General features: G+C 43.1%; 2 protein-coding genes across 2 annotated transcripts in view; one reads left to right on the top strand and one right to left on the bottom strand.

Moving 5' to 3' along the window:
* The window catches only part of Dhx32 (DEAH-box helicase 32 (putative)), a 40,436-nt gene extending 27,384 nt beyond the window's left edge, over positions 1–13,052 (top strand). Inside the window, exons 7-11 of the mRNA XM_077105267.1 lie at positions 7,464–7,655; positions 8,335–8,484; positions 10,066–10,253; positions 11,257–11,438; positions 12,562–13,052. Coding sequence (XP_076961382.1) covers positions 7,464–7,655; positions 8,335–8,484; positions 10,066–10,253; positions 11,257–11,438; positions 12,562–12,733 — 884 coding nt within the window. The 3' untranslated portion in view covers positions 12,734–13,052. The remainder of the gene's footprint in view (positions 1–7,463; positions 7,656–8,334; positions 8,485–10,065; positions 10,254–11,256; positions 11,439–12,561) is intronic.
* Positions 12,854–27,432, bottom strand: Bccip (BRCA2 and CDKN1A interacting protein). Its single transcript, XM_077105268.1, has 7 exons — positions 27,248–27,432; positions 22,137–22,211; positions 21,225–21,305; positions 16,798–16,890; positions 15,700–15,887; positions 14,220–14,391; positions 12,854–13,308 (listed from the first exon to the last, which is right to left on the bottom strand). The coding sequence occupies exons 1-7, from the start codon at positions 27,413–27,415 to the stop codon at positions 13,138–13,140; spliced, it is 948 nt and encodes a 315-aa protein (XP_076961383.1). The 5' UTR covers positions 27,416–27,432; the 3' UTR covers positions 12,854–13,137.
* Positions 27,433–27,521: the final 89 nt, after the last annotated feature.

Raw genomic sequence — 27,521 nt, 5'->3', positions numbered from 1 at the left:
AAACAAAAACGGAGCAAAGAATAGTTGTATCAATTTTCTCTTTCTCCGGGCCAAACAACTTCAAGCCTTGAGCCAACCATTTTTCCCAGTTTGCCTGAGAAAATTCTAGGGATAGGCAGCTTGAAACAAAAACAAAATAAATCAAAAGAAGAACACATTGTTTTTTGAAATGGTCACCCATTCTGTCGCCTTCCCTCAGGGGCGAGCAATTTTACTCACCTCCAAGCTTCAGGCGCTCCCCGTACAGGGCCACCAGTTGCCGCAGTCTCTGGCTGGGCACAAGATCACGAGCCACTCAAACAGGAACAAACTTTATTTGAAAGAACCGCCAATAACACGTCCGCCCGGGAAGCTTCCCGATCCACCCACGCGGCGTTCTGCCGGTCCCTTCCCGGCATTCCAGCGCAAGCGCCTCCCCGGAATTCCCTCCTACTGCACTTTCCCAACCAATGGGAACTCTCCAGGAGTCCCGCAGCAGGAGTCCGGTATCCATATGAATGTAATTTTTAACATAATCATATCATCTCAATGGCTAGCTGGCATCACCTTTCAATCAAAAATGCCATGCATCATAGCATCATATTAATTGGCTGTGGCTCCCAGCACCAGACAAGCTCCTGTCTCTTCTAAATAGACTTCCTTCCCATGTTTGTCCCCCACCTGACTATCTGTCCTTGCAGTGAAAGGATCTAGGGCAGTGGTCCTGCAAGAAATATGCGCTCCCTCTCTCTCTCTCCCTCCCTCCCTCCCTCTCTCTCCCTCCCTTCCTCCCTCCCTCTCTCTCCCTCTCTCTCTCTCCCCCTCCCCCCTCTCTCTCCCCTCCCTCCCTCCCTCTCTCTCCCTCTCTCTCTCTCTCTTCCCCTCCCTCCCTCCCTCCCTCTCTCTCCCTCCCTGTCTCTCCCTCCCTCCCTCTCTCTCTCTCTTTCACACACACACACACACACACACACACACACACACACACACGCACGTCTGTGGGAGTAGACAGTGTCCCTGAAATCCAGGAGTGAACTAGAGGAGAGATGTTTGGGCTCAAGACTCTGGCTCCCCAGAGCTTAGGGGATCAAGATCACAGTGTAAATGGGGAAATTCTGGAATAAGGAGGAAGAGGCTAGAAGAGCTGAGGCCTGCAGGAAAGAGAAGCCTGGAGGGAATGCGTGGAAGGACAACCTTGAGAGTTAGATTGCAAAGTGAGCTCTATCCCCCCTGCTCCAGGGAGGAGAGAGCATGTCACCTGGCTAACAGCCAGGGTTCCTGTTCCTAATGCTGGGCTCAGAGCATATGTTAGCCAGCTTTTCTTGGCTTCTGGTTTCCTTCCCTAGAAAAGGGCTCTTGAGGCCTGACCCCTTCCTAGCTTGCTTAAATGATGGATTTATTTGTCTGAAAGGGGTGGTTCTGAAGAAACAGTCACCGAATGTGATATAAAGTTGTAAGATGTATGTGGCAAACTCTGATCCCAATTGATTTTTCTTATGTAGACACTTTTAGAGAGATAAAAGTGGCCATGAGTTAGGGAGCTGGGTAGGGACATGGTGAAAGGGTCAGATGACCCAGATAGGCTAGACGAGGACAGCAGTGTTCCTGTGTGGGGCTTCAGCTTTTAAACAGTAATGTCATCCTCTCAGCTTTTTCTCCTGGCCCTGGAGGAGGAGTCTGTGGTGGACGGGGGTGTCTCTTCCACCTTCACTCTGCCTCGCTGGTGACACAGAGCTTCCAGTGCTTTGCTCTTGTAGTCGGTGGATCTGCCACAACAGTCATCCAGGAATCCTCCTCTGTTCTAACCCCACTACTCATCCTGAGGCCCAGGAATCACAACCTGTTGATGTCCCAGCCTTCTTCCTGCTCAGGAAAGGGGATATTTGGTGGACTGTCATGAAAGGAGAGGAAAAGGCAGGCTCAAATGTCATTCCTAGAAGCCCAGCTGTGGGGGTACAGGGGACCCCTGTGTGCTCTCTAGGGCCCCTCTGTGCTGCTTTCTCGCTGAGGCTTAAGCCGATAACTGGGGACAAAAGGACACGGTGGCCACTTATTTTTGTCCTCTGACAATACCCACACAACTATTTTCTGCTGTGCTTGGAAAAATATAACTGGATTAAGTCTGACTCATCATTCTGGAAGCTAAATAAATAAATAAATAAAAAATGCTTGCAGCTGCTGCATTTAATTCAACATATAATTGAAATGCACAAACGCAGCAAACTTGTTACCCTTTTCTGGATTCATGAACCATGTGAAAATGAATTTGGCATAACTAGGCTACAGGCTATTAATTGAATTCCCTTGATATGGACCTCTTTTTAAAAACCAGGGTTTTTTCTTCCCTGGCTGCATGAGGATTGACCTCCATCATGAATGACACAGCCACTAATGGATCTGGGTTAGGAGGCTCAGGATCAACTGGCTCTCTCAGTGGACCTTCGGAAGGCAAGGATACCTGGTCAGGAATTTGCAGAGAAAAGGGGCCAAAATGTATCAGATTACACCAGATATTGTCTTTGTAATCAGACTCAGAATTTTTGGTGGTGGCCTGACAACTGGCTTTGGAACCTGATTCCTTGGATTTGAAAAGAAAAATGAACCTAACATAAACTGCCAGGCATGTAAGACAAGACCAGGCCTCCTGAAAATGGGAAAGCACAGGCAGACGGAGGCTGGGGCTGCAGGGGCCTGAGCTGGCGCAGGTGGGGAGAGGGAGAGAAGATCTGCAGGGGCTTCCTCTGAGGGCAAGGTGCAGATTTTCCACCAGAGGACTCATAGATCTGTTAACCACGACTTTCTGGAATCACATTTGTCATACTAAAAGCCATCTGTAGTACACTAGAGAGCTGTATGTGCATGTTTACAAATCTCTAGAAACTTGGGGATTTGCTTTGAAACTTAGAGCGGTTTTAAAATTGTACAATCTACATAGAGGAGAATGGGAGAACACAGGCTCCACTGTGGCCCTCACCCACAGCCTTGCTGCAGCAGTTCCTGACTGCAGGTAGGACACCTGCATGTCACCACCCACAGCCTAGAGTTAAGCAGATACTCCACCACTGCACTGATGAGACCACGCCTGGGTTTTTAAGTTAAATAACTATCATCTGTTTAAAGGCCAAACAGAACTTATTGCCATACTCAGCTGGGTTGTGTGTGTGAAAAAGAGGCAAGTAGGCACTAACATAGTTTTTGAGAGCCAGTGTTTGGGAGCATCTTAGAAGCAATCAGTTGAGAAATGTTACAGAAAGTAAAAACACAATCTGGCAGGGATTTTAAAAGGCACAGAGTGGACATAATTTAATATGAGGATAATCAAAGTAATTGGTTCACAGAGTTTAAATTAATTAACATATGTAGGCCCCTTAGAAAAGTGACTGGCATACAGTGACTCCCCTCTGAGCTTTGAAGTGCAAGGCCAGTAGGCCCTGAGCTACAGAAGGGCAATTTTCATGGCCGGGAAACAGATAGTGAGCCATGGGTCTTAGGAGATGTCACCAGATCACCTCTGAGGCTGCCCAGGGACAGTTGTGGTGGATGACAGCAAGCACGTGGGCCCTGGGGCCTACTAGGGTCCAGTAGCAGCTTTGCCAGCTCCCGGTGAAACCTCACATGAAGTCCTCATTTCATAAGTAAGGAAATAGCTGGCTGGCCACGTGGCTTTGGCAAGTCACTTACCTTTTCCTCAGCTATAAACTGCAAGTGAAACGTCTGCCCACCTGCATTATGGGGTTTTTGAGAGGCACGGAGGAGACATTTATGCACAGTGGCTTCACCTTGTATGGGACGTGCAGTGGAAGTGCAGTTCCTAGAAGAGGGGACAGCTATTATATCCATTACTGGGGGTGGAGCCACTTGTAATTTTTAAGTGGTGGCATTCATAGTGCCCTGTTCTTGAGGAACACTGACAGAAGTGTGCCCTGTGGAAGGCTGGTAGTTCCCCCAAGAACACCAGTAAAGGCAGACACATGTGGGAGATGAACTAAGCATCTTTCTTGCCTGCGTGGTCCTTTCTGAGGCCTGGGCTGGTTGGTGATGTGGCTTGCAGAGAAAGAAAATTCTGGGAGTTGCCCATGACTGTCTATTGTCTGCTCATGTTTTCTTCCATGCCATGGGCAGGAGCAAAGCTGGCACCTGAGGGTTCCCAGGGCACAGCTAAGCTTGGCCTAACTGGACACTGAGCCAGGGCTAACACAAGGCCAGGCCTAAGGCCAGGGCTGGACACAAAAGAATTCTGGCTCTGAGAATCAGGGTGTAGAAAATGTTTCTCTCCAGTTTACCACTGGAGGCCACATTACCCATAAAACCCTCTCCATCTCTAATGACAGATTGAGCCTTAATTTTCTGCCCTTGCTAGTAAAAAGGAGGCTAAGGAAGATGGCCAAAAGAGAGGGACAGCTATGGCTTTGGGGACTACTCACCAAGGGACTCCTTGCCCTATGGCTGGAAATGCTTGCCCACTCCAGACATGAGAAGGCATGGTGCCTTGCCAAGTATATTCCCAGAAATAATAGTAGACTAAAGCATTTACATTTATAAAGTTACTGACATAAATTTGCATAGTATCAGCTACCTTGAAAGGAACTGAAAGTTTCTGAGTCATTTTGGCAAGTGAGGGTAGAAGAGATTGTCATAGCAAAGGTGACCTAGCTGGAGGAGTCCTGCTGAGCCCCTGAGGGCACAAATGCTCCTGCAAAGGGAGGAGGCCTGACTGGGATCCTTCCCATTTCACACCTAAAATTTTGGCATGTGTTTCAAGAACACAGGAAATCTGCTGTGTGAGGCTGTGACAGTGCAGCCCTGGGACCCCTCACTTGTCCTGTGCTTTTGCTCCAGGATAGCCCTGCCTCAGCCCCTCAGCTGCTGGTGAGCTTCAGCCTTGTTGCAGCCTTTCTGCTGATGTCCTGGAAGAAAAATGCAGAAGTGTGTTGAAGGGTGGCATTTGGGATTCTGTGAAGAAAGACACACGGAACAGCAAAGAAATGCTGTGATGATAGATAGCCCTTCAAGTTCGATGGCAGCGGACAAGGCGCCTGACCTTGCAGTGAGCTTTTTACCTCAGGCAATCAGCTGCTGTTGCCAAGATAGCTGAATGAAGACCATGTTTTGTTTGATGTTGCCTTTGGAATACGAGTCTGCTTTTGTACTGCCATGAAGAAGAGGAGGCATGCTGCCTATTTTATAATCCATTACCTACTGTGGACTACTGTCATACAGCAACTCTTCTAAACCCTTCTGCTTTTTAGCTTACATAGTTTCATGGACCACAATGGCCAGATGTCTTAAAATATAGAATGTAATATTAGCAAATCCTGCTCAGGGTTCCTTCTAGTTTGCATTAACTCATTCTGAAATTAATTCAGAATTAATTCTTTCTGAAGTGAAAAACAAACAAAAAAAAAAAACATAAATATCCTCTCTGTCGTTAGGAACAGGCGCAGAATCATGAAGTCATTTCTGTTCCTAACTCTGTATGCAGCCAACTCAACTCCAGGTAATAAATATGAATAGTGGGGACAGAGCCTGGTTGTCAAGCCAGAATCTTATAGGAACAATTGCCAAAGATCCTGTAACTTAAGAGTGCAGCCGTTTTGCTGATCTATAGAAACTTGTTTCAGTGATTAACTTTGTACTCCCAGCCCCCTCACTCTGTTCAATCTAAGTTGCTAATTCCTGCACCTATTCTTGCATCTTCTCTAATAGTTCGGCTCTTCCCTTTCATGTCTCCCTTGGCTCCCTACAGGACTCCTGAACTTTTTTTCTGAGTAGCTCGACTGTTCCTTCCCAGAGTTGCAGCCTTTCAAGTGTCTTCTTTACCAATTTGGTTAGTTCAAGGGCCCCCAAGATTATGAAGTAGTGTTCCATGTCAGCACCCAGGCAGGAGGGCAGCCAAATCCATGATGTAATGTTCTTGAGAAGCCATGATTTCTGCTCAGTTTAAAATTCTGATGTGAAAATCAGAATAGGAATATTTAGCATCTTTCTTCCCAGGTGGGGGTTCAAGCTGTGCTTTGGACCTCGGAGCTGGTGTCAGGTGGTTGCCTACTGCCCTCTGGCCCTTCCCTTGCTTTCCCAGCACTGATATCTAGTTTATTAGAGGTTGAAATCATCTCTGTTGGTGGCTCTGCTCTCCTCCAGCAGGGCCAAAGGTGCAGTGAGCTGCAGCACAGTGTTATTGTTGTTCCTCAGATCACACTAGTGGCTTCCACAGCTTTGCTGTTGGTCTGACAGTGGTGGGGTCTGCTCAACTCAGAGCCTGGACTAGGTTTTGAATTACTCAGTTTGCCTAAAATTCTGATAAATAGCTTAATGGTCAAAGTTTGGGCAGCAAGTAAGTACATTTTTACTATCTGTTACTTTGAATTCCCAAATGCAGACAGGTTAAATTGCTTCTCAGGGCCCCAGTCTTCATCTACCACTACCCTGCACATACCAGGATTGAGACCAATGAAAGCAATCCAGCACCTCTCATAAATTCTTCAGTTTCTGGAACAGCAGCTTTATATTGTATGATTTGCTTCCTTGTGTGGACTTTGCTGCTATCCAAGTACCAAACACGTGAAAAAACACATGTATTTATTTTAATATAATGATTCTACAAGAACAAAAAGAATAGATTGCTTTGAAGCAATGGATTTTTGGTGGAGATTAAACATGTATAATAAACACCATACCATTTTCAATGTTATATAAATCTAAAACAGAAAGGAATGGAGAAAGTCAGTTTTCTGTCTTTATTTGCACTGGCAATTAATTTTGAACATCCTGTCTACTATTCCTATCATCTGAGTTCTTTTTTCCTTTTTCTCTTTTTTTATGTAGTGTTTTTAATGCATATTTTTTCATTGGATGTGAGGTATTGTATTTTATCTTGGGCACTGAATATTTTTGTATTCCTACAAATATTTGTGAGCTTTGCCCTAGTTTGCAATGTGAACCTTTCAGGATTTGCTTGGTAGATTTGTCTGGTAGCATTAAAGCAGTGCTCATCTGGTTCATGATTCTGTGCCTGTGAATCAGATTTTCTGATCTGGCTCATGAACACAGGGCCCAGCCTACTTCTGTGTGAGTACCAGGCACCATTCTTTCTAGTCTTCTCTCACGACTCCCCCTCTGGCCTGAAGCAGTGCCTCATATGTCTGTGGATCTTACTCTGCTGACTGGTCAGGGAGGACTCTCAGCCCCATTCCTGTCTCTGTAGACAGGTACTCTTATCTGTGGGCCATGGCCAGTGCTCCACCAGGGCTCCCCTCCCTGCAAACTGTCAAGGCATTATGTGGACTACCACCAAGCTCACCTTGTTAATTTTTACTCAGGAATTACTGTCCAGGTTGCCTGATGTTCAGCATCCTGCTACCTGTTGTTTTACCTATCTTGCCCATCGTTCACTTTTTTTTTATGCAGGAGAGCAAATCCAGTACCTATTATCCCATCTTAGATGTATGAGACTTTGGGTTTTTGGTTTTTTTTTTTTTCTTTCCTAGCACCAGAAAGTTTGATGCAGGCACTAGAAGACTTAGATTATCTGGCAGCACTGGATAATGACGGGAATCTTTCTGAATTTGGAATCATCATGTCAGAGTTTCCTCTGGATCCACAGCTCTCAAAGTCTATTTTGGCATCCTGTGAATTTGACTGTGTAGATGAAATGCTAACCATTGCTGCCATGGTAACAGGTATTCCTTAATGGCTGTTCTTTTGTACTGTGAATCTGAATCAGGTATAGATTTAAATGATCCATTTGAAATTATAATTCCAGGAGTACAGAGCAGAGACAGAGATCCAATCATTTGAAATAATAGTGAAGTATTTTAGTAGATTAAGAAAAATTGTTAAAAATGATCTTAGTATGAAAAATCTAAATAAAAATCCAATTAATTTCCTAATCAAGCATGTGAAAATATACCAAATTTGTTTTTGCTCAGGGGCTCTGCGCAGATCAATAAAGTATCACTAAAAGTTATTCTCCAAATACGTGTGTGTGTGTGTGTGTGTGTGTGTGTGTGTGTGTATGTGTGTGTGTGTGTGTTCCTTTGCTGGCAGCACAGACCAGCCTCTGGGCTGCAGCAAAACATAGTCCCTAATACTAAGCCTGTCCTGCATGGAGCTTCCCAGCTTCCTTGGAATGTAAGCATGGTGTCAAAGCTATTATGCAGGCCTTAGCAAAGAGGAGAGATAATTATAGGATGACTGGCTCTAAATTTCTTTGACTTCTAAGTAAACAAGATAACATATTTATTGAGAGATCCAAGACAGATGAAGTTGTATAAACAATAGTGACCCTGCCCCTATGCATGCTGTGCCAAGATGGAATGTCCTCATTTCTGCTGACCGTGTGATCCTTGTGTTTTAAAGCTCCTAGCTGCTTTTTACATCTGCCTCACGGAGCTGAGGAGGCTGCCATGACCTGTTGGGAGACATTTCTGCACCCTGAAGGAGATCACTTCACCCTCATCAATATTTACAAGGCCTACCAAGACACCTCTCTGAACTCCACCAGTGAGCGTAAGTGGATGGTGGTGGCTCTCAGCTTCTACTTCCTAATTCCATCTTTTCCCATAGAAGGCTGAGTTCTTAAGTGCTGTGGTTTATCCACAACTGTTCTCTTCTAGCCCCACAGGCCACTGGGGGAGCACTGCTGGAGGCTCTTAGCACACCCGTGGTTTCCTGCTGACTGGTGGGCTCTCATCCCATGGGGTGCGGGTGGGCTGCCACGCATGCCTGCCTGTTTCTAGAGCTTTGGTACTCTGCTCAGCCAGTCTTCAGATAAAGTTTGCTTGGGGCGCAGTGACAGAGGGACACAGAGACTTGGGACAACATGGAACAAACATCTCTAGGTACCTCCCCAGGTCAGAGCTGTGCCATGTTCTTGCATAGCCTAGCACATTCACTCTTCACATGGAGAAGACACAGAGCACTGAAAACCAACCCTGCTCAAGGCATGAGTAGAGACCAGGCTGCTGTGATGAGAGAGATGGAAAGGATCTGTCTGGAGGGTGCCACCCAAAGCAGAAGGGTGTGTGCAGACACAGAGGCAGGAGCCTGTGTCCTGAATGGCAGTGGTTACAGTAATTCCACAGGAGGGTACTAATGCCAAGTGACCAGAAGCTTCTATGCAAGAGGCAGAGGGCAAAACAGCATGGCAGAGGTTGGAGCCCACAAAGGCAGCCAGTGAGAAGCTCCTCTCCTGAAGGAGGGCTTTTCTCACTGTTTTCCATAAGGAATCTTTACCTCCTTTGCTTCAAAAACTGGTTTGAAAACTATGTGAAATGATGCGGGGAGATGACAGCGAAGTGAAAGGCAACAGAACTACATAATCAGAGTTAGTGTATCAGAGCTGAGAAGAAAGTTGTCAGTGGAGCCAGAAAGTACCTGGGGGATTTGGTGGCATCTTTTGAGAACAATCAGGACAGGTGCCAGTGTCTGACCACATGTGGGCTCTCACTGCAGCAAGCAGGCCTGAGTGGAAAGGACACAGTAAATGAGGGCCTTCTGCCCTCTGTGCCAAGGCCGTGTGCACTCCCAGCTTGAGGCAAAGCTTGAAGAATTAGAAGTGGCATTAAAGAGTAACCAAAGTCAACCAGGTAAGTGACTTCTAATAAAAAGTTGCAGCTATGGTAGATAGATGAGCTTAACTGTAGTATAATTAGCTCCCAAGTCAGCCTGGTAGTAATCCTTTTCTTATTAAATAAAATATGAAATATCTGCATGAATCAGAGGAACTTGTAAGTCTCTCCTTCCTAGTTTGATTAAATATTGTGGCCACGTACATCTTACTGTGCACATGAGATGGAAATGTAGATCTTAACATAATCTCTGCCTCAACCATCATGGATTAAGGGGACTACACTTTTGATCAACATTGGGAATGTGCTATTTCCCCAATGCACTGGGTTGCAGAACCTCGACAGCCAATCCCACAGCCACCAGAGACCTTTGTCTCTGCTGTCTTCCTGCCACCCACTCACATGAACTTCTCCTTGGGAGAGTACACAGGGCTAAGGGACAGAACCAGCCTGGCCTGGGCTCTTTCAAGCTTAGGATAGATCACTTCTAAATACCCATTTGTTCCTTTTTCCCTCCTAGACTGTGTGGAAAAGTGGTGTCATGATCACTTCCTCAACTCCTCCGCTCTCAGGATGGCAGATGTTATCAGAGCTGAACTCTTAGAAATCATCAAGCGAATCGAGCTTCCCTATGCAGAACCTGCTTTTGGCTCCAAGGAAAACAACCTCAACATCAAGAAAGCGCTGCTGTCCGGTTACTTCATGCAGGTCAGCAGGCCAGGGCCGTGTGGGCAGGGCTGTAGCAAATGCTACGTGTTTTTGGCCAGTTGTCTCTCACACTGGGTGATGGTTTTATTGACCTGAAGTTTAAATAATACTAAAAGTACATGTTATTTAAGACTTGGCATTTAAATATACTTCCTCATAAGGAAATAAAAGGCCAAGCAAGAAAAATGTTAACTTTATCCAGGAGGGCAAACAAAGTCTTTTTTACTCCAGAGGGAAGCTGAACATCAGGCAACAGTCCCTCATCTCACCTTTTCAGTGGTGATACAAATGCCCAACAAATAAAAGTAGTGTCTTATTTGCTCTTTTCCCATAGTGAAGGCTTACTAATCAAAGCACATGACAGAAGTCGGTATGCCCCTCACAAACTAGTATTTCCATAAAACTCTAATGTCATCTTAATGAAGAAAAATGATATTTCAGTATGGGTTCCCTAATCTGTAAGGAAGGAGTATATTATGGGTCCTGTTAAGAGTTAAATGATCATATAACCTAATTAAAATACATAAATTAATTTTAAAAATAGTTATATGCTCCATAGCAAGGGCAAAGCCTCTGACATCTGCTTCTCCATAATATGGCAGGTGACATGCCATTTTACTTCTGACCAGAACTTTCACCTCACAGCTGTAGTTTAAGTATGCTGCCCTGAAGTTGCCCAAGTTAGCTAACGTCATCACTGTCTCAAAGTTTTGGACAAGGGATCCGGGGTTATAGCTCAGGGTAGAGCACTTGCCTCGCACATGTGAGACACTGGGTTCGATCCTCAGCACCACATAAAAATAAATAAAGATATTGTGTCCATCTTCAAAAAAAAATCTTCAAAAAAAAATAGTTCTGGGCAAAACATATTTATGTGGTATTTTCTCTATGAAAACAGGAAACATGAGTGCTAAATCTTAAACTATTCCATATTACATACTTCGAAATTTTTGTGTATTAATCTCCATACTGATGCCAAATCTTTTTAAATCACACCTTTTAGATCGCTCGGGATGTGGATGGGTCAGGTAACTACTTAATGCTGACACATAAGCAGGTAGCTCAGCTGCATCCCCTGTCTGGTTACTCCATCACCAAGAAGATGCCCGAGTGGGTCCTCTTCCATCAGTTCAGCATATCTGAGAACAACTACATCAGGGTCACCTCCGCAATCTCTCCTGAACTGTAAGTTTAATGGAGAAGAAAGGGGATTCTTGTGAATTCATACCTGTCGGGATAAAGGACAAATTTGGGTTTTATTTCATTTTCAGTTATACTAAAATTACACTAGTAACTTTCTTACTTTCTGGAGAGCACCTACCACAGGCAACTGTGTGGATGATACCTAAGAAACATTCCTGCTTTTGAGATCACAGCTTAAAGAGAGACGACAACAAAGAAGTATTAAACAAAGCATGATGTTATCTTTAAGAGGAACAAAATGCTACTGGAGAATGCACTGTTCACTGGGGAAGAATGTGCATAGCTGTCTTTTAGGAACAGAAGAACAACCGTGGCTGGAGCTAGTGGGGTAGGGAAAGGAGGGATGGTGAGGTTGAAGAGACAGGCAGGTACCACAGGTGTAGGGCTTTGTGGGTCAGATAAATGGTTTGGATTTTATCCTGAGTGCAGCACATAACAATTGGAGTTTTAAGCAAGAGCATCTCTATGGCTGCTAAACAGATGATGGATTGGGGTGGGGGGGCAATCAAGAATGAAGACAAATCTCTCTGAGGCTACTGCAAATTCTGGATCCGTTTTGGTAAAGGTACCACTACTGCCTGAGCAAAGTGATGTTCAAAGCAGCAATGGAGATTATTTTTCATAAGTGTCCAAAGTTCTGTCAAGCTTCAGATCTGATCCTTCTCATGTGGTCCTGGGCCTTAGGGAAAGTACCTATTTCTACCAGGGGTCAATGGTGAGCAGTACTTCCATCATCTGGCCTAATGCTAGAGAAGCTGACTTATTCTAAAAATAGGATTGGATTGGTTTCATGAAAACCAGAAACTACGTATTCTACGAAGGCAGATGGAAGTTCAAATTATTATTGTTTTTGTACTGGGGATTGAACCCAGGTGCACATTACCACTGAGCTGGATCCCCAGCCTTTTTTTAAAGAGAGGGTCTTGCTAAGTGACAGAGGCTGATCTCAAACTTGGGATCCTTCTCTCTCCCCCCGAGTTGCTAGGCATGTACTACTGTGTCCAGCTAGAGAATTCAAATTAATCCCTAGGGTTGGGAAGGGCCCAGACACAAGGTTTGATATCTGTCATACCCTGTCCCCATCTAATTGTTTTGTTTTAAACAGATTTATGCAGCTGGCACCACAATACTATTTCACTAATCTGCCTCCTAGTGAAAGTAAGGATATTCTACAGCAAGTTGTGGATCACCTATCCCCCATTTCAACTATAAAGAAGGAACAGAAAATGTGTGAAAAGTGCCCTGAGACTACTGAGCAGAGATGCACTCTTCAGTGACTTGCCCGCCAAACAAAGTGCAATAATGATCCCAGAGCGAGCCCACAGTGGGCCCACTAAAGCCACGTATGAATGCTTAACATGAGGATGGGTGTCCCACCCCACAGGATAGTCTTGAAAAAATAACACTTTGTATATTATTTTAAAATAAAAAATAGGAGTTTTATTGAATTCTTCAAATTACTACTCCATGTTTTTCTTCTTGGTGGAAGTTTTTAATCAACCGTTCATAATTTGACCAAAAACAAAGATATTTTGTGAATGTGTCATAGACACATGGAAAAGAACCCTACTTTTGTAGAGGACTTAAATATGAATAAAATCATGAGTTTTTCAGTAAATCTCCACTGGGTTTTTCTGGTAATTTTACAAAAATAAGCCCATCAATGTCCATGAAAAATGGACTAGATAGATAGATGATATTTCAGTTTATCCATAATTTCACTCATCTTGCTGTCTGGAATTAACATCACAGTTCGCAAGGGCTTCATTGGTATATCATCAAAAGACCACCTGCCTCCCAGGCAAGTGTCGCTCTCCTCTTGCACTGAGTAGTTGAACTTCAGGACTGCCTTCTACAGCAAAAAGTAACCAAGAATTAAAAATGTGGACAAACCAAAGCAAAATTCATTCAATCTACAATAAAGAATAGTATGTTTGGCATATATTTGAGTAAGAATGACAGCTAAAGGAAGCAAAACTCAGAATAAAATATGCTCTGATGGGACACTGAGGCAGAAATTATGAAACACTCTCCAAATAGATTTGGGAACAGGGACTGAGGTATGCCATTTTTAAGAGGTAAACAGGCAGCTAAGTGATAATTGTACTTTTATCTATTTGTGAACTGTTTCTCATTCCAAAGTCAATCTCATTCACCTCATTTAATTCTCAAAGTAATCTTGTGCAGGTAAGTGAGATTAAGACTCTTAACATTTGACAGCCACAATAAGAGTCATCTTCAAATGCTGGTCTTTCCATACTCCCTCTGCCACTCCTTAGCATAAGGCCATTTTATGAACAGATTCGATATGCACAACCAACCTTGAAACACCCACACATGACCCTGAAATGGTCAGAGGTGTGAGGCACACATTTTTTAAAGATTATCTTTACTGTATACTTCCTATATACTTCTCAGGTAAGTTCCCACATCTCCCTACACCCAACATCCTACCTGCAAAGCAGATCCTGCCTACCTCATGACATGGTTTTAGAATTAAGACCTCAGAATAAGCCTGATCAGGTAGAACAAGTCATCACATTTTCCTCCTCCCAAATACTCTGTCACTACCATGGGCTGGAAGGTGGTGGTGAGCCTTCTGAGTACTGACTGGGTGCCAGGTACTATATTTGTTAGTGGCTAGTCAGTGGCCATACAGAAAAATGGACTGGCCATACCTAAAGGACTTTGACCTAACATGAGAGAACAAAAAATCTTGATGATCAAACATCCAAATAGATCAAACCAGACAGTCTTACTTACCTCATAAAAAAACTCTTCCTCTGCATTTACAAACATTAATTCATCCTTCTGGTTGCTCCATTTCTTTTTGGAATTGGATTTTCCTGCTTCCACAAATGTCTTACTAATCAGAAGGTAGAAAGAGCACTTCCCACATGGCTTATTAGTTTTGTGTGACTCTACTAGTTCTTTCCTAAAAGACACACACACACACAACGTTTACTTGGTGAGACAGGTTAAATCTGTCCACAAACCAGAGCACCGAGGCCCCACTCCTAAAGCAGTGATTTTTATCTATGCAGTCAACTACACTTTAGAATAATCATGCCACCACTTTATAATAATGTGATGAATCCAAGTTTGTGTAAATGAATCTTAAATTCACTCAGTACTGCTACTCTGTGCAAACTTAAAATATCTAAGAATCTGAACTTTAAAAGCAATGACTATGTAACTTATAAAGAGACATGACCAACATCACTATAGCATATGATGACTATACAGTCTCTAATCACTAGAGTTTGGGACTAATTTCTGACACAGCAGAAGCTTCATGGACATGAAGATCCTAAATTCTAGAGCAGTTAATAAAATGTAATAAAATCGTTTTTTCCTCCTAAAAATTACACAGCTCTATGCATCTGGCTATCCCTGAACAAAGGTGTAGATTAAAAAACAACCCAAGTCATCTCTAAAAAAAAATCATAAGAGCAGATCACTCTCCTGTGAAAACAAACATGAGCTGCAACTGCTTAGAAAAAGCAAAACTCGATCAACAAAATCCATTGACAAAAGAAGTATAATCTGAGTAGCAGCTGAGAAGATAGAGAATAGAAGAGTGGATATAAAACTAAAAAACACTGAAACAAGAAGCAAAAATGGCAAACAAAGTTTGCAGAGTGTAGTTTCAGTCCTACAGCTATTATTGGAAAACAACACAAGTGCTGCCAGAGGAGGCAATACTCTATAAAGGACCTGTCTGTATTCCATCGTTTATTTCAAAGCACAGGCCACAATGCTTAGTTCATTAGTGTGCAAGATTTTACAGTTCTGAGATTAACATATTTGTAGCTTAAAACTTCTGCATCAAACAAAAACAACAAAAATGCTGAGAAGCAAGATTCAGTAACAGAACTATGCTTCAATTAGGTAAGAAACAGACCAACAGAAACTAGGAACTTCATTTTTGTTACTGCTGTCATTATTCAGCATTTTATTCATGTTACAGAAATCTTTTAGGAGAAAAATGTCAAAAAGTCTAAAGGAAATTCATCCACCTTATTCCATTTAAAATCTTAAAAAATATGAAAATTACTGTCACAAATAATCCAAATTCTTCAAAAAGCCAGCTATTAGACCCTTTCTTCCAACACTGCACTTGTTTCAACCCAGGCCAGGGCTCTTTCTGTACCTACATATTCCACTTCAATCACATTTCTGAGTCTACTTGGGGAAAAAACAAACAAGCTACTGTTTGAAGGTATTTTCAGAAGTCTCTTACTGAAGCTGCTGGTGCATGGGCAGAGCAATCTGAGGAGGGACATTAATGAATCTTTCACTTAGGAGAAAGCCCACAGGCTTGGTGGTGTCATTTAAAAGCTTGTCCAGCTGTTCAACCACACTCTTTTCACAGTTCTTCTCACAGAAACTTAGAACCAACTCTTTAATTTGTTCAGCACACTGGGTACCCTAGAAAGCAAAAACAAGACTTGCTTTTTATTACAGGCCATTGCTTACAGGAGAAAACTCGAGAGCAAGAGCTATGGCTTTTTAATCCCATAGGTCCAAGGGGCGTTTCCTTCCATAGCTTCTAACATCTGCTGCATCTTACTTTTGAAGTAACTATACATCCAGGGGTTGGGAAGTAGGCAGAGGAAGGAGGTAGGGAGAGGAGGGAGATGCTAAGGAGTGATACTAGCCAAATTATATTGTGTGCATGACTGAAAATGTAACACAAATCCCATCATTACATACAACTATAATGCACCAATAAAAATGTGGAAAATTTTTAACTATTTATTACAAAACAAAAAACAAAGAAAGAAAAGTAATTATATCTGTTTAAGTTATCAATCCATGACTAGTGGTCAGAATTATAATTAATACTCATCCACAAAGAAGTTATATCTGTTCATAAAAACAAGTGCAAATAACTGAAAAGTTCATTTTAAAAATTAAAGATTATTAAGTGTGGCCTTATTCTCAAGACAGTAAGCAGCTGGCATAATTTGCATTAGAATTCATCATGAGTCAACAAAAGGAGATGAATCAAAACAAGTAAATGTCAGTAAGTGCCTTCAACTTTGGAAGCAGCAAAGCCTCAGAACAGCCACAATGCATAAACAGCAAAGAGACCAGCTGCAGACACAGCAGAACTCTATGTCGGTACCAATGTCAGACACTGTAGCACAGGGAGTACACGACTTCATCTGGGTATTCAGAAATAAAACAACACCTTCATATTGAAAGGATTCAGTAAGACTTTGAGAGAGCACATATTCTTACAGCTGAATATCACTGTCTGACTTATACCATGCATGAAATCAAAGTGGTTTTGGCCTAAGGAACAACCATTCAGATGCCACCTGGTGAAACTAACCTTTCTTTCAGTTAAATTTAAAAGGCTTATGAAACCAAAAATTTCATCTTCATCTGCATCATCATCATCGCTGTCTTCTGATACATTTGTTTGCTATTTTAAAAAGAAAAAGAAAAAATTTTCATATTTGGTTGTCTCATTTTATCTTTTCATTTTCAAAAACAAAACTGCTTTCCTGCTGTGACCCAGAACACACCATATCTTAACCTGTATGACGCGCTTCTCACCTAACCTCCCTCTACTGTTCCTCTTTGTACATTCTGTTCAAGCTCATTCTGCTTAAATTTCTTCTTCTTTTTGGGAGGTGGTTTGGAGGACTAGGGATTGAACCCAGGGGTGGTTTACCACTGAGCCACACCCCCAATCCCCCTTATTTATTTGTTTGTTTTTTGAGAGTCAGTTTTCACTAAGTTGCTTAGGGCCTCACTAAATTGCTGAAGCTGGCCTCCAACTTGTGACCCTCTTGCCTCAGCCTCCCAAGGTACTGGGATAACAGGTATGTGCCACCATGCCCAGCTAAATTTCTTTTCAAGGTTTTTAAGACATTTTCCTTTACCACACTGGAGCCAGCCCTTGTTTTTCTGTGGGTTCATGACACTGTTCCACCTAAAACTCATGCCTCCACAATAATTGCCAGTACTGACCATCAGTGAAATATGGAAAAAGATTCTTCACTAATTCCTAACACCTTATACCTACCATCTTGAGTGGGAGAGAAGGAAAAGCAAGAAAGGGAATGATAAATTAAGAAAACAAATGAAATGGTTGACTCCAACTTGAACTTCCCAGCTCTACTTTGATGGCCCCTCCACCGGAGGCCTCAAAGCCTTGTCCTCGGTTTTTCTTCTATGTGTTGCCTGTTTACTCCATCCCCATACCCAGCCCAGAGCCCAGCACAGAGTAAGTACTCAGGTGAGACATGCCTGGGAAGGAAAGGAGGCTGCTGCTTCCATACCAAAGGACAGCAGAGGTGCCCATGTCCTGGGACCTGTTCTCGGGGGAAGGGTCCTGTTCTCCGGGGAAGCATCCTACACTGGTTCAGTGAGTATTGTTCACTATTGTTCACAGTCCTAAGCAGGATGTCTTCAGTTCAACAAGACAAGATGACACAAAAATGGAGACTGAAAAGGTAATTCATGAGACTGACAGTTCCAGTGAGAAGAACAAGGGAATGTTAGCTCATAAAGGAGAAAGGGGAAAGAAGTCCAGGAAAAAAGGCATAGACATACAGCCCTGGTCCTCTAAATTCAACATGACAGTTTTCCTGCACTTCAGCAGACCACCAGCTGTTGCAGCAAAACCTGTGCAATAACTACAGACAAAAGACCAGGGGAAGTAAATGGGACTCCCCCTGGCTCACCCTGATTGTTCCTCTCCTTACAAGGGGCTGTCAACCATCAGGCTGGACCATAAAGGAGTTGCCTTTCTATGGGCCTAGAGTCACAATCACATCTACAACCATATGCCTCTCCAGCAAAAGAGTTCTCCCTGCTAAATCCATTTCCTGCCCCATCCCATCCCCATTCCTAAGCCTGACACTCAACAGTTTTTTAGCACCTAAGTACTGTGGAATTCATGACAGCCAAGGAGAACTGAATGATACTACTTCATCTCCAGCTTCCCTCAGACTCAAGCATATGCAATTTACTATTCTCCCTTTGCCCTTTTCTCTAAGACCTTAGAGACGACCTCTCTTTTAGAGTTCACATCCACCTAATCCCCAAGGATCCAGCAAATGCTCTGAGCAAGGCTCCTAGGAATAAGAAGTCTATCCCTGGGACACCTTAAATGTCTCGGAAATCAAAGAAACCTTAATTATAACTGAAGAGCTATTTGTGTGATTATCCATTTAAAGGGCAAATCCCATTGCATGTCAAGCTGTTTCAAGGATAAAGGCAACTGCTTCTCATACACAGCCATCAGACCTTATAAGACATTAATCAGCTAGAGAGCTGGGGATTTGGCTCAAGTAGTAGCATGCTTGCCTAGCATGCGTGAGGCACTGGGTTCGATCCTCAGCACCACATGAAAATAAAGATATTGTGTCCACCTAAAGCTAAAAAATAAATATAGAAAAAAAAGACATTAAAAGCTAGAGATGGAAGAGCAGGCAAGTGGTCTGCTTTTCCTACTACCTGTTGTGTGTCATATCAGCCGGGGAGACTCACAGAGGGCTGGAGGACTCACTTTCAGAGGGCGCACTCATATGAACTGGCACAGATTTCTTGTTTTCTTTACATTTAGCATCAGAGATTACTAATGTTGTCAGAAGGTCTAAAAGTATCTACTGTATTAAGCAACAAAGATGTTGGTAAGCCTATCATTCAGTGTCAGAACTGGAGTGGCAAAAAAACCAGATTAGGGTGCTTGAAGAAATGAATAGGAGAAGTAGTGGTCATGGTCTGAGAATACTTTTCAAGAACTTTGGTTTTGAAGACAAAGCAAAACCGCTAAAAGTGAGCAATTAGAGAGGACGCAGACTGGGAGTTCTTATTTTTTTTCACATTAGCCTAGAGTATAGGTGCCAAGAATGGGAATAGATATCAACAGAGATTACATATGCTCTTCCATGTACCAGATCCTGTTCAAAGCACTCAGCAACTCATTTTGTTCACCAACCCAATCTGCAAGGAAGGTGCATAGATCATCCTCAAGTACAAAGATGGATTAAGGTCTCTGGGAAAGACTGCATATTCCATAAATGGCTCCAAAGACATATTGAATCCTGTGTTCTCTTCTGACAAAGTGACCTCACACTGCCTGTTGAGTGATGGGCTTTATGTACCCACCCCTGGCTAGGCCTTCCTTCTCCTGCAGAAAAATCTCTTGTCCATGCAAATCAAACACATAAAGGAAACGACACTGTACCATAAAATGCTATTTTCTACCTGTTTCTCTTGCTCTTGGAACCCAACCAAAGTGTAGAAAGGTCCACGTGGAAAGGAACAGAGGCCACTGGCCCAGAATCCTAGCTGGGTTTCCAACAGAAAGCCAGCACTAACTTACCAGTCAGAGTGAGCCACCCTGAGAGTAAATTCTCCAGCTTCCTGTTGAGCCTCCACAGCTAATATGACCCAGAGCAGGAAGAAACATTAGTCATTCCCATTGAGCTCTGTCCAAACTACATGAGCCAAACATCCCCTCTGCTATTCTATGACATTAAACTATAGGGTACTTGTTATGCAGCAAACAATAATGAAAAGAGCCACTAGGAGATAAGCAGCAGAGCCAGGACTCAACCAAGACTTCATTTTCTTGAACTCTCTATGACACTTATGATGGCAATTCCCTCTCCCTTCAAATGTTCCTCCCTTGATTTTACAAGGTCACTGCACTGCTTTTCCTTCCACCTCTCCAATCACTCCTGTCAATCTCCTCTGGCACTCCTGCCACATCCAAGTTCTAGTATTACCAGGTGTCTATCCCTGCCTTCCCTGGGCAATCCCAATCACTCATATGACTCCAATGCCTATTCACCCATTTAAAACCCCCAAGTTGAGACCCTGGTGGGAGCTCAGGCTCAGCCCAGGATCACCTCTGCTCACCAGCAGACCCCTGCCAGAGCTGAGGCCCAGCCTAGGATCACCTCTGCCCACCAGCAGGCCCCTGCCAGAGCTGAAGCCCAGCCCAGATCCACCGGCAGACCCCCCAGAGCTCAGCCCCTCCGAGGACTTGCACAGGAGCCCAGGCCCAGTGTAGGCCTGGGTCTGCCCCATCACCACCCCCTGGGAGCCCAGGTCTAATTCACTTCCATCTTGAGACACTACAGCCATCCCCATAACCTTCCCCACACACTAGCCTCTACCTTGGGGCAGCAGACAACTGCATGTTGGAACGGGTATCCCAAAGCCAATGTAAGGCCCACCCTTTCAGCCCCATCTCTGAAGTTGCATCCATTTTGGGGCACCTCTTCTGCTATCTCGAGTTAGCTCCTGCTACTGCCGCTGCCACCTATAGTTGCAATAGCATCCATCCTGAGAAACCAGCAGGGTGTGGAAGCCTGACACCAAGGTAAGAGAATCTGCACAGATAGTATAAGTTTACAGGGTAGAAACTCCCCCCCAAGTCTCCAAGGCTCCCTCTTCTGCTCAGTATCTCACTTGCACTCATCATAGGCCCCCCAAACTAAAATGTACATGGCCAAAGTCATGTTTCCCCTCCTAACCTGATCTTCCTCCATGTCTGCTGTCCTAATTGCTCCAAACAGAAACCTGGAGCTCATCCTTGACTCCATTTTTTCTCACTCTCAAGTGAACCACATACTAAGCCCCATCATATTTCACTTCCCAAGTGTCCTGAGTCCATTGCTACCTCCTGATTTATTGCTTTTAATATCTTTAGATCACTACAATGACCTTCCGAGGCATTCTCCAGTGGTACCTCCTCTCAGCTGGAGCTGAACAAAAGAACACAACTGTCCTGCTTACCTTAATCACACTTCCAATATGGTTCTGTTGAATTAAGAGATCTGTTAGTTCTGCAGTGTTCACAGGAGCCTTTAAGAAAAGCTAAGAGGAAAAAAAATATTTTAAATTAAGATCAAAGCATGATTTCTAATAAAAATTCAAATCCCTTTTTTTTTTTAAAGAGAGAGTGAGAGAGGGGAGAGAGAGAGAGAGAGAGAGAGAATTTTTTAATATTTATTTTTTAGTTATTGGCGGACACAACATCTTTGTACGTGGTGCTGAGAATCGAACCCGGGATGCACGCACGCCATGCGAGCGCGCTACCACTTGAGCCACATCCCCAGCCCTCAAATCCCTTAATTAAAAAAAAAAAGTCAAATCACTTGTCCAAACTGATGATCTAGAAAAGCAACTCCAAGATGAAGAGAAAAGCCCAGGAGTGTTAAAGCACCTAAGAGTTAGGAAACTTCTGAGAAGAGGCAGGCAGTGGTAATAAGGCGTATAGGGCAGGGGAAGCAAGGGAGGAGAAGGATGGACATAGGGTCAAAGAATTACTGACAGGTCACTGAAGACTATAAAGGTTAGAGAACCAAAGCCATATTATATGGCTAAAGGGATAAGTAGGGGCAGCAAAAATTACACTGTACCACCAGAAGGTGAAGTTAAAATGATTATTATATAAAAATTATTTTACCCCACAAAGTATGGATGTGAATTAAAGGAAATAGAACAGTAGCTCAAGCAATTAACAGATGAAAATGAGTATATTTCAGGACACAAAAAACTTTAAAGGGAAAACAATTCCTCCTTCCAGGCAAAGTGAAGAGGATGGAAATGCGAATTCTGAAAGGATGAAATTTGAAAGGGACTGTATCAAACAACCTGCATTTTCTGAGAAGAGCAAATTTATGTGTAATAAGTAAAAGACAATACCTGCTGCAGTAATTTCTTAATTCCGTCATAATCATTATCTGAGATGGAATAAGCTTCAAATTCAATATTCACTTCCTGTAAAGAACACACAAAACAGGTCATCATATGTAACTTCCTAAGACAATTCAGGCATTATTTTCCACTTTGCAAATTTTTCTTTTTCATCAACTTCCATTTTCTTAGTTTCTTATTTTTAGTCATGTACAGAAGATGCTAAGGGAAAAAAAAAAAAGACCTGAGAAAGATGTCACCTGAATAACTATAAATGTCTAGGCTTTCAAACAAACACTGCTAAGACTGTCACCTGTACAGATTACAAAGACATTCATATCATTTCCTCATGTGACACAAAAGCCTGAGGAAACAAAACACTCTGAGTGACCTAGTCTAAATGCTGAGAAAATCTAGTTCAGATAACAGCCACAGCAGTCACAAAGGAGAAACTGTCATTTACCCAAAAAACAAAGTAAAACACAAAGTCACTTCAAAAGTTCCTGGTACTGCCTACAGCTTGATGTAGCCCATGGGTTTGAGGCTATCCTTCATTTACTTATTTATTAAATATCACCAGGTACCAAGCATTTGAGATAAATTGGCTAGGGAAGCAGACATGAATGATCCTGCTCCCAATGAAGCTTATGGTTTAGTTGGGATACAGACACTAAGGAGATACTCACAAATAAATGCAAAGTTACAATTACAATTATTTGTGCTATTAAAGAAAGGGACATAGCGCTACCACTTGAAAAACAGGAGTGAGAAGGTCAAGAAAAGCATACCTAACAAAGTGGCACAAACCAGGAACTGAGAACAAACAAAGGGGGCACAGGGAACAGCACATACTAAGGCCCTAAGTCAGGAGTAATATGGTGAGTCCAAAGGACTAGAAGAACAAGTGGGGAGCTGGGCTCCCTGACCTATCTGTGCAAAATAACGGAATCTAACAAGATTCTACTGAAATATTCCCACAAAAAAATGAAACTATTACTTCACACCAACAACAAAATCTTTGATGCTTTTAAATGCATCTAAATCATACCTTAAACCATACCTTGACATGAGCTCTGATGGTACAATATATTTACATGCACTTCAGGTTTTATAGGTTTTGGAATTTGGGTCTCAGCTGAAGGATTCTGCAGACAAAACAGACCTACTTTTGCCCTGTCATCCTAACTGTGCATACACTTAAGTGCTCCCTTGACTGTCAACTTGCCAGGGCACAGACATCAAGTCTAGCTTGCACACTTCAGATCTCACTCTCTGAAGTAGGCCAGATTACAAAAATAGCAAAACCCAGGAGACTGGGTGGGAGCATTCCAAAAAGGATCAAACTAAACCAAATGACAAATTGTCATTATTCAGGTCTTTATTTTATTCCTTAGAATTATTTAAATAATGCTCTCTAGTGTCTCTTCTATCTAGATAGAAGTCTTGGACTATTATGGCATAGCTATTGCAATGGCTACCAAATAAATTACCAGTCCAGTCTCTTTCCTGCATAAGGCTCCCCTTTACATGGTTTCAGCAAAAATGGCCATCTTTGTATAACAGCCCTGTCACTCACCCGCTTCCCCAGCATTCAGATTTCAGACTGTGGCTTCTAGCCTTCTTGCTCTTTCTTATGAAACTCTGAAGCTACTGGCATTTTGATTTTCTGTTATATGGAGTAGAAACAGAAAAGCAAGAATACAGTGGAGAAGAGTATGACAGGGATGACAAACATGAAAGACTTTGAAGGTTCTTGATAGCACTCCAAGCTCAGGGACTCAGTCTAATCCTGAAGCTCACTGGCTTTCCTGCCCCTGGAGATAATTAAGATAACTATGCATCCTCAGCATACATTCCCCTCGGCTGTAGTGATCCTGCAGGGGTTTCTGTTATGCACAAACAACAATCCTAACCACACGATCACAAGAACCTTAATAAATATGCCCAAGCCTTTTCTTCTCATCTTTTCATTATCGGCACTGTTCCTTCTTGAAGTCTGAAAAACCACTTTCTATTGCTGCTCAGCCAGCAGCCTCACCTTATTCTTTAAATTAGACTATTTGCAGATGTCCTTATATACCATCTTGTTTCAAAAAAGACCTGAGTCAGATTTTGAATTTAACATAATTCTCATAGTTTCCTACATAAGGGAAATAAATTGTGAATAAGTGAACATCTCAGAAATTAAAGCCTTCTTTAAATAAACAAAGAGATAAATATCCACTCAGTATTTCAGGGGAACTGCCCTGAAAGCTTTAACAATTTCTTCCATCAAAAAAAAAGCCATACATAGGGGATGGAGTTGTGGCTCAGCTTTAGCGTGCTCTCCTAGTGTGATAGTAGAAACAAATGTGACTCCATTTTGTTTTATGACTTCATCCTGTAAAACAACCATGCCAAGTAGAAGGGTCATGACTGGGGTAAGATGTTCTTTTCCTTTTGCTATAGAAACCTTTAAGAACACGGAACTACCTAATGGGGCATTGTTTCTGTAAGTAGGGTAAGGGGGCTCCGTTTCTGTAACTGGGGTGACTGGGTTAACTTTGATTGGTTAGGCTTCCTGCCGCTTGACTGCACTCTACTGCTTCTGTAACCTGGCTTGCTTGCATTGGCTAGACCCCCGAATATCCCTTTTGCGGTTTTCAGGCTCCTGCTTCTGTAACCTGGCTTGCTTGCATTGGCTAGACCCCCGAATATCCCTTTTGCAGTTTTCGGGCTCCTGCTTCTGTAACCTGGCTTGCTTGCATTGGCTAGACCCCTGAATATCCCTTTTGCAGTTTTCAGGCTTATAAGGAGCGCCCTTGCAATTGTTCGGGGCTGATCAGGGGAACAGCTTTATGTTCTGGTCAGCCGCCACCGGTGTGCTTCAATAAAGGCTTGATTCGATTATATGTGAGTGGTCTGGAAGTCAGTTTATGAAACCCCGGGACGAAGCTTTATAACACTAGCACGTGCAAGGCACTGGGTTCAATCCTCAGCACCACATAAAAATAAATAAATAAAATAATGGTATTGTGTCCAACTGCAACTAAAGCAAACAACAACAACAAAAACCCACAAAAGGCCATATATTCCCAGAGTAAAAACTACATTGGGTGCAGAAGAGATTTAAAGCCCTTATTCCCTTCTCCTGAGAGCACCTACTCCTCTCCAGAGGTTAATGTCAAACATACACATAATCTGGTATTATTTTCTATCTCATTTTTCCTCCACATAAAAGACTATATACATGTTATTGTCACTTAATTTGCTGTGTGGTTTCACTTGTAAAACAGCAATAATTCTAACTTCATAGGACTGATGTAAGTATTAAATGAGTTAATATAAAATGCACAGAGTGTGCTGGGGTTGTGGCTCAATGGTAGAGTACTTGCCTAGCATGCATGAGGCACTGGGTTCAATCCTCAGCACCACATAAAAATAGAGATATTATGTCCACCTAAAACATTTTAAAAAATAAAATGCTGAGTCTAGAACAGGATCTATTACTATTGTTGGAAAGTAAATTCTTACAAGTAGGATTACTGAATCAGGGGATGTAAACACTTTAAATTCTAATCAATGTCATATTACCTCCAAAGAGACTGTACCAATTTACATTTCCACCAACTGTATATGTAAGTGCTGATTTTCCTACACTATTATTAGAGTAAACACATTTTCAGTCACTGGAGGTATGTTAGATTTTCCATGTTAATGCAAGCACAGGTTCCTACAAACACAAAATTAGAAAAATAGCAAACGTTTTTCCAAATGAAAAGTGGTAAGATGGTAATTACAAGGCAAACAACCAAAGTAAAGAGCTGATCTGAATGGGAAGATGTGTCATATGCCCACACCAGTCTTACCCCTAACCCTGCATCCACACTTCTCTGTATCTTCTTTTCCATGCTCAATCTGACTCGTGCTTACCTCTTAGACTTTATTTCCCATTCCTCTTTATTCTGATTCAGCCATCCTTGCTGCCTTTCTGCCCACCCACCATGAGGAAATGTTTGGGTTTTTTTTAATAAATAAAATAGGAAGTCACAGGAGTATTCTGAGCAAAAGAATGAGAACAGACCTACAAGATCTCCAGCTGTAAGCAGATAGTCCATAAAGGAACAAGAATGGAAAAGGCAAGTCAGTTATTATATTACAGTAGTCCAGGCAAGATATGATGGCAGTGTGGACCAAGATGGTTACAAAATCAATGAGAAGTGTCTGGACACTGAAGAATTTACTGATAGACTGGATGTGGAATGAGGAAAGACGGGAGATTTGAGTTAACTCCTAGATTTGATGTGTGAGAAACTGGTCAATTTAGGGCCATTTACAGAATGCTGAAGATTAGGTGAGGGAGGCATGAATTACAAACTATGATAGTTAAGTTTGATGCACCTGCTTAGACATTCAGTAGTCTTACTCATTATTCACTCAACGAACAAATATCTATAATATTGGGCACTAGGAAAGGAACCCAGTTCTGAGTTCATAAGGCTAAACCATCTGACCGGGTCAGCTGTGCCAAAAAGGCAGAAAATGGCCTGGCGCGGTAGTACACGCCTGTAATCCGAGCGGCTGGGGAGGCTGAGACAGTAGGATAATGGGTTCAAAGCCAGCCTCAGCGACATCCAGGCGCTAAGTAACCCGGTGAGACCCTGTCTCGAAATAAAATACAAAATAGGGCTGGGGATGTGGCTCAGTAGTTGAGTGCCCCTGAGTTCGATCCCCAGTACCAAAAAAAAAAAAAAAAAAAGAAAAGAAAAGAAAAAAGAAAGAAAAGAAAAAGAACCAAAGAGGCAGAAAATGCCGCTTAGTCGAGCTCCGAACACGAAGGAGAACTGCACGACTAAGAGCCTCTGAAAAGACTGGAACAACAGCGCGGGAAGTTCAAGGACCAAGAGGGGGGCGGACGCAGGGGAGAGGCGGCTAAGCGGCGAGGCGAGAAGGAGCTCGGAACCGTCGCCACGAAGGCGGCGTAGGAAGGACTGGACTGGAACTCCACAAGCACCTGGCCCCGGTTTCTGCCTGCCGAGCCTAGGGACAGGGACGTCACCAGTCCACGCAGCTCACACGCTCTTCACCCTGCTCTGGTGGGCAGGGAGTTTTTAAACACGGGGGTCGCGCGTGCTTCTCACCTCGTCAAGGACCTCGTCGTCTTCGTCCTCTTCTTCGTCACTATCCTCATCGTCTTCGTCTTCATCCTCGACTTCATCCCCCGCTTCTTCTTCGTCGTGCCGGACGGGGTCTCCGGGAGGCCGCTGGGCTCCGTTCCCCAAGGCCCGTCGTTTGGCCCGGGACGCCATGCTGCCGTCCACACTGCGCCTGCGCAAGATCTACGGCCCGCCCTTCCGGGCCGACACATGCTGGCCGAGGGGGTGGGGGACCACGAAGCCCCTCGGCGCTAACTGG

Source organism: Callospermophilus lateralis, chromosome 15 (assembly GCF_048772815.1).
Source record: "Callospermophilus lateralis isolate mCalLat2 chromosome 15, mCalLat2.hap1, whole genome shotgun sequence".
NCBI classification, from domain to species: Eukaryota; Metazoa; Chordata; class Mammalia; order Rodentia; family Sciuridae; genus Callospermophilus; species Callospermophilus lateralis.
This window is presented reverse-complemented; position numbering and strand designations above follow the sequence as displayed.

Coding starts and splice junctions, on each gene's coding strand:
- Bccip (XM_077105268.1), bottom strand. CDS start 27,415: ATGGCGTCCCGGGCCAAACGACGGGCCTTGGGGAACGGAGCCCAGCGG. Junction 22,212..27,247: donor ACGACGAGGTCCTTGACGAG/GTGAGAAGCACG, acceptor TGTTCTTTACAG/GAAGTGAATATTGAATTTGA. Junction 14,392..15,699: donor CCCATGCACCAGCAGCTTCA/GTAAGAGACTTC, acceptor TGTGTCTTTTAG/GAAAGAACTAGTAGAGTCAC.